The 15,437-nt window shown below is 37.4% G+C and overlaps 1 protein-coding gene across 4 annotated transcripts in view; it reads left to right on the forward strand.

Annotated features, from left to right (window-relative positions):
* oxr1a (oxidation resistance 1a) overlaps positions 1 to 15,437 on the forward strand; it is a 341,369-nt gene that overhangs the window by 217,585 nt on the left and 108,347 nt on the right. Inside the window, exon 1 of one of the 4 annotated variants that reach the window (XM_062063684.1) lies at positions 1,203 to 1,562. The exons of the other annotated variants lie outside the window; for them this stretch is intronic. Coding sequence (XP_061919668.1) covers positions 1,397 to 1,562 — 166 coding nt within the window. The 5' untranslated portion in view covers positions 1,203 to 1,396. Of the gene's footprint in view, positions 1 to 1,202; positions 1,563 to 15,437 lie in introns of those variants that run through there. 4 annotated transcript variants of the gene reach the window in all.

Below are 15,437 nucleotides of genomic sequence, written 5' to 3' on the forward strand. Positions count from 1 at the left end.
AAAGGTGGTGACAGTACACATTCACTGCAAAAAGTCAGTGTTCAAAAACAAGAAAAAAAATTACAAAAATGAGGGGTATTTTCCTTGAACTAAGCAAAATTATCTGCCAATAGAACAAGAAAATTTGCCTTGTCAAGACTTTCCAAAAGAAGTAAAATTAGCTAACCTCAATGAACCCAAAAATGCCTTAAAATAAGTATATTCTCACTAATAACAACTGTACTACTATATGAGTACATATTTTCTATTGTTTCATTGAAAATAAAACAGCAAAGTCCATTTGGCTGTCATCTGTTTTAATTATGAGACACAATTGTGTCAAAGTCATGAATTTTTTTTCATGCTTGAAATAAGAAATGATTACTTTGAAAAAGTAGTTTTATACTTGTGAGTGTTGATGACACAGCTTTGCAACAGTTGATATTCTACTTTCTAGCATGTTTTACTCAATATAGGTCATCAAATCTCAGCAACAAGCTGTAATATCTTACTGAGATCATTTAGGACCAAAACACTTAAAACAAGTAAAACACTCTAACATAAAATCTGCATAGTGAGAAGAATTATCTTATCAGACAGAAAATAAGCAAATATCACCCTTATTTGAGATACTTAGATACTTACTTAGATTTCAGTTTTTGCAGTGTACTTTGAGACAAGAGCTATAGTGATGCATGCTTGGTTATACTTTAAAGTCATATCCAACAATTGCGACAACGACTTTTTACTGTCAACTGAGTTTAATTTTTAAGGATTTCTGCTGGTGGTGTGCCTCCGGATTTTTTCAACGCAAAAAATGTGCCTTGGCTCAAAAAAGGTTGAAAAACACTGATATAGTGTATATTGTAGGAGCCACAATATTAATAACAGAAGGAAACAACCCTTTTGTGTGAATGAGTGTAAATGAGTGAGAACTGTAACTGTAAGTGTATCTTATGATTTTATGTTGATTTAATGATTAAAAAAATAAATACAAGCAGTGGAACTGTTTTCCCATCTACCATACTATGTTGTAAAAAACACTGTATATTTACAGTAACATTCTGAACGAGTTTCCTTTTTTTTAAACTTTAAAATCTACATATTTTTACAGTGTGCGTAAAAATATATATTTAAAAATATATAACATTCGCTATTACAAGTGGCCCTCAATGAAAACGAGTTTGGCACCCAATAGTTCTAACCTAGTGTAGTACAGCATGCGACCACTAGGGGCAGAGAAAGGAGTGTGCAGTTGTTGACGTATCAGAAATAGTTCCTGTTTTGGAATGTGTGCGTTGTCAGACACTTTTCACGCCACATGTTGAATGTTGCAAGCCAGTGGAATGACCGCGGCGTCGGTAGCCAGCATCAAGTCGTCGTTCTTACCCGGCTAAACTAAGTTTTAGTTGAAGTTATGGACTACCGCTACATTCTCTCTGTAACTGGCAGCGGGGCGAGGGCAGTCCGGGACGTCTTCACCCACAGACTGTGGCCTGGGTTCGGCCAGGAGGACGACGTGCACTATAACCCCTACCATGCCCACACTGTACTCAATAAAAGCTCCGTTAACTCCAAAACAGGTGGGTGGAAGTGTTTGTCGCCACTTTGGAGAATATTCTGAAAGCTTCTTTAGCCAAGCTAGACTGTCAACGTGTACATTGTTATATCCCGAAATCCCTTCAAATATCTTGACTTTTCTGTCGCCTTTTACCGCACAAGCGAACATATTCACCATGTTTGACTGTTCCATGCAGCTAAGTAGCAGTTGGTGCATTCGGGGTGGCTTTATGCGTTAAAGTGATTTAAAACGGTGGCATTTTTTATATCAACATCGATTTCCTTTCTGTGCAATAGTGCGTCAGTATTACGACAGTATTATGTATGTGGACTTTTAACTTGTGTTTGGTTCAATGTCAAAAAAGGGACTTTTGAAAGAGCAGCTGGCATGACTGCTGTCAAGTCTGTGTCGGGGTTCAGCAACCCCGCATGAGGCTCTTTAGGCCGCCCTAGTGGCTCCCTGGACCTCTTTCAGAGATGTGTGAAAATGGAAAAAGATGAAGAAAAAAAATTATTTATGTATACAGTCGTGGTCAAAAGTTTACATACACTTGTAAGGAACTCTCTTTCTATGCCACATCAATGTGGAATGCGCTCCCAACAGGTATAAAAGAAAGGGCATCTCTATCCTCCTTCAAAACCGCAATAAAAGTACACCTCCAGGCAACTTCAACCCTAAACTAACACCCTCCCCGTATTGTTAATAATCAAATGTAAATAATCAAATGTAGATACTTTTTCTTATGCCTTCTGATCTCTCTCTCTCTCTATGTCCACTACTTGCTGTACATATCCTACCAAGTCAGACCTACACTGTTTCAATATCCATTTCTCTGTTCTCAATTGTTGATAACAACCAAACCTACCCCCACCCCCCCCCCCCTCCTCCACACCCTGGATTGTAAATAATGTAAATAATTCAATGTATATACTCTGATGATTATCTTGTGTGATGACAGTATTATGATGATAGTATATATCTGATAGTATATATCTGTATCATCTGTAAGTGGACCCCGACTTAAACAAGTTGAAAAACGTATTCCGGGTGTTACCATTTAGTGGTCAATTGTACGGAATATGTACTTCACACGGAATATGTACTTCACTGTGCAACCTACTAATAAAAGTCTCAATCGGTCAATCATTGTCATGGCTGTCTGGAGTTTGCAATACTTTCTACAACTCTTATTTGTTTTGTTGATTGAATGATTGAAACTTTTATTAGTAGATTGCACAGTGAAGTACATATTCCGTACAATTGACCACTAAATGGTAACACCCGCATAAGTTATTCAACTTGTTTAAGTCTGGGTCCACTTAAATTGATTCATCATACAGATATATACTATTTTCATAATACAGTCATCACACAAGATAATCATCAGAGTATATACATTGAATTATTTACATTATTTACAATCTGGGGTGTGGGATATGGAGGGGTCGGGGGGGTTTAGGTTTGGTTGGTATCAACACTTCAGTCATCAACAGTTGTATCATCAGAGAAATGGACATTGAAACAGTGTAGGACTGACTTGGTAGGATATGTACAGCAAGTAGTGGACAGAGAGTGGGATCAGAAAGTATAAGAAAAAGTGTCTACATTTGATTATTTACATTTGATTACTTACAATCCGAAGAGGTATGATGAGGAAGGGAGGGTGTAAGTTTAGGGTTGAAGTTGCCTGGAGGTGTTCTTTTAGTGCGGTTTTGAAGGAGGATAGAGATGCCCTTTCTTTTACACCTGTTGGGAGTGCATTCCATATTGATGTGGCATAGAAAGAGAATGAGTTAAGACCTTTGTTAGATTGGAATCTGGGTTTAACGTGGTTAGTGGAGCTCCCTCTGGTGTTGTGGTTATGGTGGTCATTTACGTTAAGGAAGTAGTTTGACATGTACTTCGGTATCAGGGAGGTGTAGCGGATTTTTTGTGATAGAGTGATTGGATCACATACTTGTTGGTCACAAAAAAACATTCATGAAGTTTGGTTCTTTTATGAATTTATTATGGGTCTACTGAAAATGGGACCAAATCTGCTGGGTCAAAAGTATACATACAGCATTGTTAATATTTGGTTACATGTCGCTTGGCAAGTTTCACTGCAATAAGGTGCTTTTGGTAGCCATCCACAAGCTTCCGGTTTAATTTTTGACCAGGATTTTGAGGAAATTTTAAACATCAGCATGCACTTCTAAATGTGGGCGCACACAAATTGTACCACACGCTCGTGAATCCGCATGCGCACACTCAAATCTTACACGGCAGAAGTGTTGCAAACGTGACGTGTAAATAGACAGCCTATTGAGGGTTCTCTCTGATTAGGGACAGACAGACAACTTAAAACACGGGTATGTGGATCTAAAACGTACGTATGCGGATCTAAAACACACGTACGCAGATCTAAAACACGTACGCGGATCTAGAACACATGTACACAGATCTGAATACACACACTCGGATTGATATACAGACACACAAATTGGTACACAAGCACGCAAATTGGATTACACACACACAGATTGAGATACACGTTTGCAAAAAAAAGTTGCTACGATTATTCCATATTATCAATCATGATCACTTTCGACTGATAAGCTACATGTAGAAACTAATACAATACAAACTAATACTTGTCAGGTAGAAACTCGAGAGGCACTCAAGCTCTTTTTTTCCCACCAGCCACACACTTCCGGCTTTCACAATAATAGCGCAAAGCGCCACATCCGGTCCAATTGCACTAAAAAAATAATGGTTTCCGAAAAATTGCTTACACTTAATGAAATGATAGTTAACGTTCCTCACTTTCTATCAATACCAGTGCAAGTGTTGTGACCAGTGATACTCATTGCGTGAATTACCAAGCTTTAGTATTGATCTAAAATTACCATGTTGTTTTTGTTATGTGAAGGGCCTCAATGACTAGGTTTGCTTTGGGCCCCCAAATGACCAAGTACGTCCTTCATCCCAACCAACATCAACCCAGGCGAGGCAGCAGTTTGTGCAAGAATAAAGATTTGTAACCTTGCTAAATTTTAATTGGGTGCATGTAAGTGTGATCATACTATGTACAATTTGAAGGTCTAATGAAATGAATGCAGCATTTGCAATGACTTGAGAGATGGAATTTACCAAGTCACCCGCTAAGTTTTAAAACCAAGCAACTCTTCAGCAGATGAATATGTGAGACCAACCAGCTGATGGGTTGCACTGGTTGCATTCTGTGGCTTGTTTGTCTGTAGGGCAGTTAACAACTGAGGCATTTAGAACATGTGAGATCAGCTGGAAGTGCATAGTTAAACTATACAGCAGTGAGTCAACAGCCCCAAGGCTTTTATTTTTATTTTTACATTGAGTCACCTGTCTAATGTTAATGACATTGTTGGTGTTTATCTTCAGTGTTGTTGCAGTAGAAACTATAATTCATATATATTGTATGTGTAGGAATCAACCAAGCTTTTTAAAGGAAAAAAAGCCTCTTAAATTCACTTAAAATTTTCCCCATGCATGTCATGCAAAACAATTTTTTGCAGTTCAAACCAGCATCTTTGAAACCAACCTGGTTTGCTCTTTGAGGTTGTAATGTACAGTATAATATTAAATCTATTATGAATCCTAAACATGTAACTGTCTCATAGAAAGCTTTATTTTGAGCAAGCTTAGTCTTACTAAACACTTGAGTATTTAGAGGGGTTTGCAGTTCATGCAGTGTCGTCAAGCAAGCAGGTTAATTGTTCAATCTAATTAGGACACAGATTAATCAGATGCATGCTTTACATTTAAAATGCATGGACGATCGAGGGGTTCATTAGCAGTCCCTGTGCCTCTCTTCGTAGCAGAAGAGTTAACCATAGGGACGGATTATGTACAGGCAGTGATGGGCAGTAACAAACTACATGAAGCTAAACTACGCAGCTTAACTACATTCTCCAGTAGCTTGGCGGGATCTTAGCTACTTTTTTAATGAGTAGCTTTTCCTGTAGCTTAGCTACTTTAAGACCCATGTAGCTAGCTATCTTACATCAAAGCTACAAGCTACAAAGAGAGAAAATGGACTGAATCCAGGCCCCCAAAAAATAATTGAGTAAATACAATGAACTGGATAAATTAGAACATCCATACATATGGAGAAAATCCATGATTATTGGTTGATGTTTGTATGATAACAGTTACGCACTCATGTCACATGACGACGAGGGAGTTGGAGACAGAGGGATGTTTAAAGCCAACGACTCAAAAAAAAAAAAAAACGTAATTGAAAATGGCAGAGGAATTATTTCCACCAGATTACATTTTTCCTATAGTGATGAAGACGACGTCCAGGAAACACACAATAATGCGTGTCCTTGGCCATATTTAGACAAATGTATGTGTTTAGAGAAAACAATGCCCTCAACTTTAGTTTTTAGTTGTTTACTCTGTAAACCAGAATCATAAATGCTCTCTTCATCAAATATGTCCAACACAAATTTAGGAACACACGGTGAGGTGAGTTGAGTTAATGAAAAGTTTTACTGTACATAACCATTACCAACTGTTACCAAGCAACACACAAGTCATTGTTTTTTTTGTTAAGATATAGATAGATGCTGTTTTTACTGCAGTTAGAGAAAATGAATAACATTATAGGGGTGGGCCAAAGAAAAAGCAAACTAAATAAATACATAAATAAATAAATAGATGTGGTTAGCTACATTTAATCGAGAGTATCTTGTAGCTTAACTTACTACATTTTCCAAGTAACTTGCCCATCACTGTGTACAGGTTACTTGCCCAGGGACAGCGCCAGGATTTTTTCTCTCCCGGGGCTTGACTGATTTGTGGGGGGTATAAGAAAATAATCGATTTTCATGACTTCAGTATGCATTTTTTCAATAAAATCAGTTACGATACACAGCACAAGCATGTTTGATATAAAAGTAGTTTAAACTTAATTCCTTAAATCCTGAAACTTCACGGAACAGCCATTCATTGTCAGCCTAACCTTCTACAGTTTGAGAAAAGGTGCTGTTGCCTTCCAATTTAACACAATGAGTCTTCTAGCCAATAAAATAATGAATGCTACAGGACTCTTTTTGGATTTGCTAAGGGAAAATAACAGAGGGGCTACCCCAAATAGTCCGCTTACAGGATTTGGTTCCATCTTTTCGCTAATTACCAGGGATGGGCGAAGCCAAAACATTTGTATTAAGATAGCTGGAGACAGATCACATCATACCGATATTCCGTCATACATCTTAGCCAGCCGGACTTTGGTAAAATAAGTACATTTAATAAGGCTGTGTCTAGCACAAATAAATGACTTATGAACTCTACTTAACATCTCTGTCCAGCTCTCCTCAGATAGGCTCACTCATAAATCCTCTTCCCAAAGTGACTCAATTGAATTTTGAGACTCAGGGTGTAAAAGAAAAATGTGGTTATAAATATGTGTAACTGATCCTTTTAAAGTTGGAAGCGGTGTCAGAAACACATCTAAAACTGTGTCATTAGGTAAATCTGGAAACCTAGAGAAAGTATGACGAACAAAAATATATAAACATCTAAAAAAGTGTTAATTAGGAAGGAAAAATGTATCACAAAATTACTGGAAAGAGGCAAAAGTGTTGGTAATGTATAAATCTTTAATGCTGTTGATCCCCAGACTTGACCATCTTAAAAAGGCACTATCAACTAGAGAGGGAGGGAAAGAATGGTTAGCAGTGATGGGTACAAGACTAGAAATAGTCTGTAAGCCAAAATAGCACTTAAACTGAACCCAAATTCTGAATTAGGTTTTTATGGTTGGATTTTTCTTGAAAGCAGAAGTAGTAGAGTGGATGGGAGAGTGAACCAAAGCCCTTACAGATACTGGTTTGGTAGAGTTTGCCTCCATAACCAGCCATAACAGAGGAGGGTCAAATGCTTCATATTGCAGCCAATATTTAGGAATTCTAATGTCGGTGGCTCAGTAGTAAAATCTAATGTTTAGTAGTGCTAATCATCCCAACAATTTGGGTCAAACATTGTTTAGGTAGTAACCTGTGAGTTTTTCCAGTCTTAATCAAATTGTGAGGTGGCTGGAGATTCCCACCCCTACTATTAATACTACAACAAGGTTATATACTGTAATCCACAAAACAAACAGAACCAATAATCACATGACTGTTCCTTACTAGAGAATAAGCGGTAGAAAATGGATGGATGGAAGTAAGGCTGAAACGACGCGTCGACGTAGTCGACGTCATCGGTTACGTAAATACGTCGACGCCGTTTTTGTGCGTCGACGCGTCGCATATTTACGTCACACTACCGTCATGGCGAAGCGCAAAGCAGACGATCAAAGCAGACGATGCGAGCGGTGCGATCGAGGGGGAAAAAGCATGCCGAAAGTGGTCAAAAGTGTGGGAGTATTTCAATAAACGGCCTAATAATGTTGTTGTATGCACACTGTGTCGAGCGGAAATGACCTATCATAGCAGCACAACGGCTATGAACGAACATTTGAAAAGAAAACCAACTAGTCAATCGTCCACGCAAGCATACGTTGTCATCATTACACAAAAACATGAATGTGTCATTTGTATCTGCTAGGGGTGTAACGGTACGTGTTTTGTATTGAACCGTTTCGGTACGGGGCTTTCGGTTCGGTACGGGGGTGTACCGAACGAGTTTCTAAGCTAAAGCTAAAGTCTTAACAAGCTGCTTTGCTCCTACTGCCTCTGTCTCAGCACGCAGCATTGTCCCACCCACACAACCATCTGATTGGTTACACACAAAGCATTGTCAGCCAATCAGCAGTGCGCATTCAGAGCGCATGTAGTCAGCGCTTCAGCGTGGAGCAGATAGGTGTTTAGCAGGTGAGCATCAGGCAGCGGACTCTCCCCAAATGATAATGAACACCTCCCAGTCAACTACTAGTAACATCACTATGAGCCCGTTGACCTTCTAGAAACTTAAACTGCAGCTCAGCTCACTCGCAGTCCTGGTTTGAGGTGAAGGCTAATTAGCTCTCAGTTCCAGCCACATCGACCCCTTCTGAGCGCCTATTTTCAGCTGCTGGGAATATTGTAAACATGAAAAGAACCAGAGCATGTACACATGCTAACCTTTCTTCATTACAACTGTTAGTCACTCACTGGAATGAGTAGAATTGGTTATTGTGTACTGTGTTGGACTGGATGTTTATTTTGCACATTTTAAAAGCAATACTTAATGTTTACAGTGCTCCAGAATATTTAGATTGGCACTTTTTTGTATTGGATGTTTATCTTTATTTTTGCACATTTTAGCAAATAAGCAATACTTTTACTTTTGTTGAAATGTTTACACTGTTGTTACAGAATATTTCGTTTTGCACTTTTTTGTATTGGATGTTTATCTTTATTTTTGCACAATTTAAAGCAAAATAAGCAATACTTTTACTTTTGAAATGCTTATACTATTGCAGAATATTAAGATTTGCACTGGTAGTTGACTTTTATATTTGCACATTAAAAAGCAAATAAGCTACTTTTAATTTTGTTAAATGTTAAAAGTTTTAAATGTATACATTGTTACAGAATATTTAGTCATGTTGTTGTCAATGTTGACTGAGTGGCCATACTTCTTTTTTTTTTGTAAATAAAAGCCATGCCTTTTGAAAAAACGGGCCTACATTTATTTTTTCATCTTCATTTTGAGTAAAAAAATAATCGGTAAAAGGAAAAATAATCTATAGATTAATCGAAAAAAATAATCTACAGATTAACCGATTAATCGAAAAAAATAATCTATAGATTAATCGATAGAAAAATAATCGTTAGCTGCAGCCTTAGATGGAAGAGAAGTTGCAGTGTCGCTCTGTTGCACGCAATATAGAACACATATTGTAAAAGCACAATAAAGCAGACTTAAATCAGCATCCTTGGCTTCTTGTTGACACAAATATCTGATCATGCAGAGCTGTTTCCCATAGCTGAGCTCATCACTTCTGCTATTTATTGAATATGTGACCTAAGAGGTTAGTGTTGCTGCCGCCGAGACGCTCAATACTCCACAAGAAAACCTACAGAGATACTCAGATGCAAATACAGTATATCCTACAAAAGGTGTATGGAATATGAATAGCCTACGTTTTCTCTTGAGGCTGCCATGTTGTGTTATAGTTCCAAGTTTCAAACATAGATTCAGCAGCTATTGGGAAAGCTGCAAGCTGCAACCAAGTGTACATTACAGGAGGTGTAATATCATCCTAATCAATCAAGCCTATGCAGAAGTAGACTTCAGCAACCCAATTCATCATGTCTCCTTAACTCCTGACACCAGCCAAACCCGAACCCCACCCCACCTCCCCCTACTTTGATTTGCAAAAAGAAAACTGCTGAAAGGAAACGCTCACACAGCAATAACTGGAACAGTATGAGGTTTAACTCGTATTAGTCAACCTTGTGTCACAGTACATGTGACCGTGTGTTCAGGGAGCGCAGCTTGTCAAGTGTTCAAGTTGGAAAAACACTTATTTAACAATGCAATTATTATTTGTGTTATGTTGTGTCTGAAAATGAAAAGTGTTCACAGTAATACAAAGAGTAGAACTGAATGTCGTTGTTTTTGCATTGAGGTGTTGGGAAAACTAGACAATTGACCTTATGGGCCTTTCCTGCTTTAAATAGACTTTCAAAGTTTACGCTTAAATGTGAATTTAAATGTGAAATGTGTCGTCTAACCTCAATAATACTTTTGAAGAATGAAAGAGTTGACAATGATTTATTAATTCTTACAAGAATGAGAACACTCAGGACACCATCAATGGAGAATTCTGAAGATAATTCGCGAAAACATTCTACGTCATCCTTCCGCCATGCAAAGGTGATATGACATCATATGTTGCTTTCCAACCGTTTGTCCAAACTAACATACTGTAATTATGATTGTAGTTTTAGTTTGTGTTGTAATTTTACTTTAACAGAATCCTGTAATTTTGTTTGGATAATTAGAAGATTATATGAATCATTTTAAACAATGTACAATGTATTATTTAAAGCTGCTAAGTATATGACAAAAGTTGTAACAATTACCAGTATTAACGCTTTGAACCCTGCGGCTTATAAAACGATTCGGCTAATTTATGGATTTTTCCTCACTAATGGCCATAATGTTTTGTGTCCAACTATTAGTTTTCAGATTACACCGGCAGAGACACTGAAAAGGTGTGTTATTGTTTGTGCTATGGTGCTTTCTTTTGAACAAATTAGTGTTATTGTTTGTGTGCTTTGGTGCCATCTTTTGAACGAGTTGGCTCACTGCAGGTTTTACGGGTTGTACTTTCTGTTCCATGCCTTGAACCGGAAGTAAACGTACATAGCGTTTCTGGTCGAAATGATTTTTCATTCATTTGTAAGTTTTCCCCTCTAACTAAAACAATTCATAGTCACTAAACCGTCCCATGTGTGATGAATGTATGAGTGTTTTTGTGCATATTTGTACGGGCTATCATAATTTAATGAAGCTAGCGTCGTTAGTATTAGCGAATATGCTAACACGTTTACAAGTGTTTGTTTTAGTATTATTACCTTAAAATGGCATTATTTTTGTATTGTTTCAGTTTCGTAAATTCACCAAAACTTCACTTTGGAGGAATTGAGTGTGTTTAGCTTAGACATTGGCAATCATTTTGACTCAGGGGGCCACACACTGTGTGGGTGTGGGCGCCACACACTGTGGGTGTGGGCGCACATGTGCGTGTGCATATATGTGTGTGTGTATATATATTTATATATGTGTGTATATATATATATATATGTCTGTTTATATATAGATGTATGTGTGTGTATATACTGTATAATATTAATAATGTGGGATTTGTAATAACGATAAAACACTAAATAGTAAGAACATATAACGTCCCTCCTCCTTACTTCCCAGGCAACGTCGCAAGATCGATCTTCTACAATAAAGCAAAATGCAAAAAATATGCAACAAACTCGGTGAAACATGAACACAAAGGACAAAAAACACCCACAGATCCATATAGTAATAATCCATATAATATCACTTTTCTACAGAACAGAACTTTGTTGTAGAAATCTGCTTCCTTGTCCCTCTGACATTTACTTCTCAGGCTGGCTGATGTAAACAAACCCCGCCCACTCTGCTTCTTGCCTCGTCTGTTTGGAGCTGATGACGTAAATTACTGTAATAATCCATATCTCACTCCAAAGCACAGATTTTAACCATTGAAATACTTGTTATAGTTCAAGACTTACGGTAATTTGAAAATTGCACTGCATATCGTATTGGCAGCTCCAGTTTTGGTGGTAAAGGTTTACAAAAATTATTTATAGAGCCCTTCGGCGAGCCGCGTTGACTAGAGAGCTAGCTTCAGCAGCTAGTGGTGTGCGATACAGATGTTTGTGTTTTAGTTTATATCTTATCTATACATATTAGTGTGCAATTTGTATTATTTATTACAAACATTTTTTGATTACGTTTTATTTCTGTTACTGTATGTAAAACCTGCACTGCAACAACTAAATTTCCCCATTGTGAGATCAATAAAAGTCTATCCTACCCTTTCGTGAAAGTAGTTTTTCTTCTGAAATTTGGTGGGTGCGGCTTAAATACAGGTGTGCTCTATTACCCAGAAACAATGGTAATTTTAATTACATCCATCCAACCAACCATCTTGACAGTCAGTATTACTGGTAAAGTTTTAATTATCGTAATGACATGATTGATTACCACACTTTGATAAAGTAGCTGTAATACTGCTCATTTCCTGGAGAAGCAGCTTGTGCGCTAATCACTAGCCATCTTAAAAGCTATTATGAATGCAAGACACAATAGTGTTTTTCGCCATTACAAACGTAATACCCCAATCTAAACTTGTGCTAGCACATTGCTGTCAAAGCAATATAGGTAACCAATTGTGCATATTAAACCTACAGGCTGTACTCTTAGATTAATAAATATGAAGATCCATACAAGGATGTGTCAACAACAGAAAGTGAGCCCATGTGACAAAATATAAACCAGAAGTGACGTAAACCTCCATTATCATTAAGAAACACTCTAAAACATATACATATTTAAAGAGACAAACATAAACATTTCAACACTCAGTGTTTGCAGTGTTGCCAACGACGTCTTTTGACAATTTTGACAATTTTTCTCCTAATGTTTTTTTATTCACTTGTTGCAAGTGTGTCATAGATTTATGCAAATTTGACATACCAGTCTATGTAATTATTTGGCAAACACTACCAATCCACTGAGTGTGATGACGTCATTGCTCACACAGTGTATTGCTGTTCCACTTCAGTACTGTAAGTGTTGATGGTGCGTGTTTCAAATTATTGCAAACTATCAATACAAACAGATCAAAAAGAAGATGTTTCTCGCGTTAACAGTAGATTTTGCAATACCCTGATAACCAACAATTGGCAATCCAAGTAATACTTTTTGTCTTTACTTTGTCTTAATTGACGGTGGTCAGTACCAAGATTATTGCAGACTAATATTATGACTGTTATTCTCTTTCCTGCAACTACAAGACTGACAGTTTTGGCCCCACTTTTTTCAAATTACACATTTCCCTTCAAATTTTGCACCAATTTGGTTTCTATAGCAACAAGGTCTCTATAATTATGAAATTTAACGATGAACGAACGTTACTAGGAAAACATCTAGTAATGTAGGCTGTGCATTTTGACTTTGGGATTAGTGAGGAGCAACCATCTCACAGGGTAAAGAATTTATGACACATTAGTGGCGCTGAAGGAAGAGTGTGATTATTCTACATGGGGAGAGTGTTAATCAGAGGACAGGGCAGCTCGACCGCCTCCTGTTCCAGCACGGGCACACATTTGCTAACGAGCATGCTCGCACACACACACACACACACACACACACACAGTTTTCTGTTCAAGTTTAGGGGGTCATTCTACTCCATACTAAGTTGATCTGAGATAACTATAAATACCCTGCTCCTGTTTCTAGTTTGTATACTAAGTTAATGTTGTTTTATTCAATGGTTGCGCTAATGGCTTCCCCTCTATGCACTGTATTGGCATATCTTTTTTTGTAAAAACTCCCATAATTCAACAGGTCTGCTGAAACTGAAACCTGAGTCAACAGCCACACAAAAAATCAGGTCAATAAAATAATCTATTAGGACTCAGAATGATGAAGTACAATCAATAATAGCATCAATAAAATCATATTGCATCTAGTATAGTGTTTCCCCTGTTATTAAATTAGAAAATGGCATCTTCCAAAAGCCTTAGAACAATGGTCCCCAACCACCGGTCTAGGGACCAGTACTGGTCTGTGATGCATTTGCTACCGGTCCGACCAGAAACATTAAGCAATTTATAAACAACCGCAATTTCCCCAGCTTAACTTTCTCATGTCCCACTAGAACACACTAATAAGTTTGTTCACATGTGTACAATACAACTCCTGATAGGAAGTCGCCATTTGCTATGTTTGTCATATCTTTGTTACATGGGACATTGCACATTATTGAACATATAAAATTTACATTTTCCAGATTGTAGTCAAATGTTAATTTCCATCTGCAGTCCCTGGCAGGCTGATGGCATATACAACAAGGTCCATAAAATGTTAAGTTAGACAGCACAAACATCAGACATAACATTACAATAAAATACACACTCCGATATATGATAATGAAAGTAAAATAAAATAGAGACCCATGTAAAAACAGTCAGTTGCTGCATGACCTGAGCTCAGGACAGATCAAGAACAAAGTCACCATAGAAGTTAAAGAGAAGTGCTACAGTGCTAAAGTGAAAGCGTGATAAATTGCTGCATATAATAAGTGGGCTAAAGGAAGAAAATACTCCCAATATTCCAATCTTCCTTGGCCTCGTAAAGTTAAGGTGCTGGTATTACTGCACATAGTCCTATCTATTGCACAAGTACTTTGCATTAACACATGTGGTAACACATGGGAGATTGCACCAAACAAGCATACATAAAATATTGCACAAAATGAATGCATACATGACATTTAGAATAGAAGTAGAAATCTGTATCAATAGAAAGCCATATAAATGCATTGAAACTAATGGCAAATATATAAAGTTTTAATAAATATATATGCTCCTGTCCTCAACGATGGCGTATCACTTACAGTATAATGCATCATATTTGTTCATTTTTAATTGGTGCCACAGCGCAAAAAGGGTCATTTTAGGATACCTTTCCTATTTAACAGGTCTATGCCTTGTCCTTTTTATTTAACACACTTTATTTACTCAGCGACATGTCATTTCTGTCTCCGTGGCCACACTTTTACAATGCTCTGCTCGCTCTATCCCACACAATAGAGTGATCAAGTTAATTATACGACTGGTCTTTATTTGAGCAAGCTTGCTGATAATATAATATGAAACTGGTGAGGAGCAATCACACAACAGTCATTTCATTACTCAAAGATGCCTACCATAACACCCCCCTGCCCCACTACCCCCACTGCTCTGTGTTACCAGCCAAGCTATTGGTGTATGTCTTTTATTTATTGCTGTTAGTCCTTGTCTGCTTTTTTTCAAGTGGTCTTTTGAGACTTTGGGACTATTGGTTTACAAAATTGACATTTGCTGCGGTTGGTATGATATATTGCAGCTGGCTATGACTATAATAAGCAAACTTGGGCTTTTAATTTGGGCTTTTATTTGGATTGCTTGCTTTTGAGTTGCTTGTGATCCCCCTTTTACAGCTGTAGAATTTAGTTTAAATACATTCCACGACAAAGCTCGTAACTCAAATACTCGCATCTCAACGCAGCCTTGCCCATTTAAAATTAACTAAAATCAAATTAATCCATGCTTGGCCCTCCCAAAAAAACACAATTTTAACATATAATATGCCTTTTAAAAAGACAAGTTAACTTTTACATAATAAATACTGTTTG

The sequence above is a fragment of the Entelurus aequoreus genome, linkage group LG11 (assembly GCF_033978785.1).
Source record: "Entelurus aequoreus isolate RoL-2023_Sb linkage group LG11, RoL_Eaeq_v1.1, whole genome shotgun sequence".
NCBI classification, from domain to species: Eukaryota; Metazoa; Chordata; class Actinopteri; order Syngnathiformes; family Syngnathidae; genus Entelurus; species Entelurus aequoreus.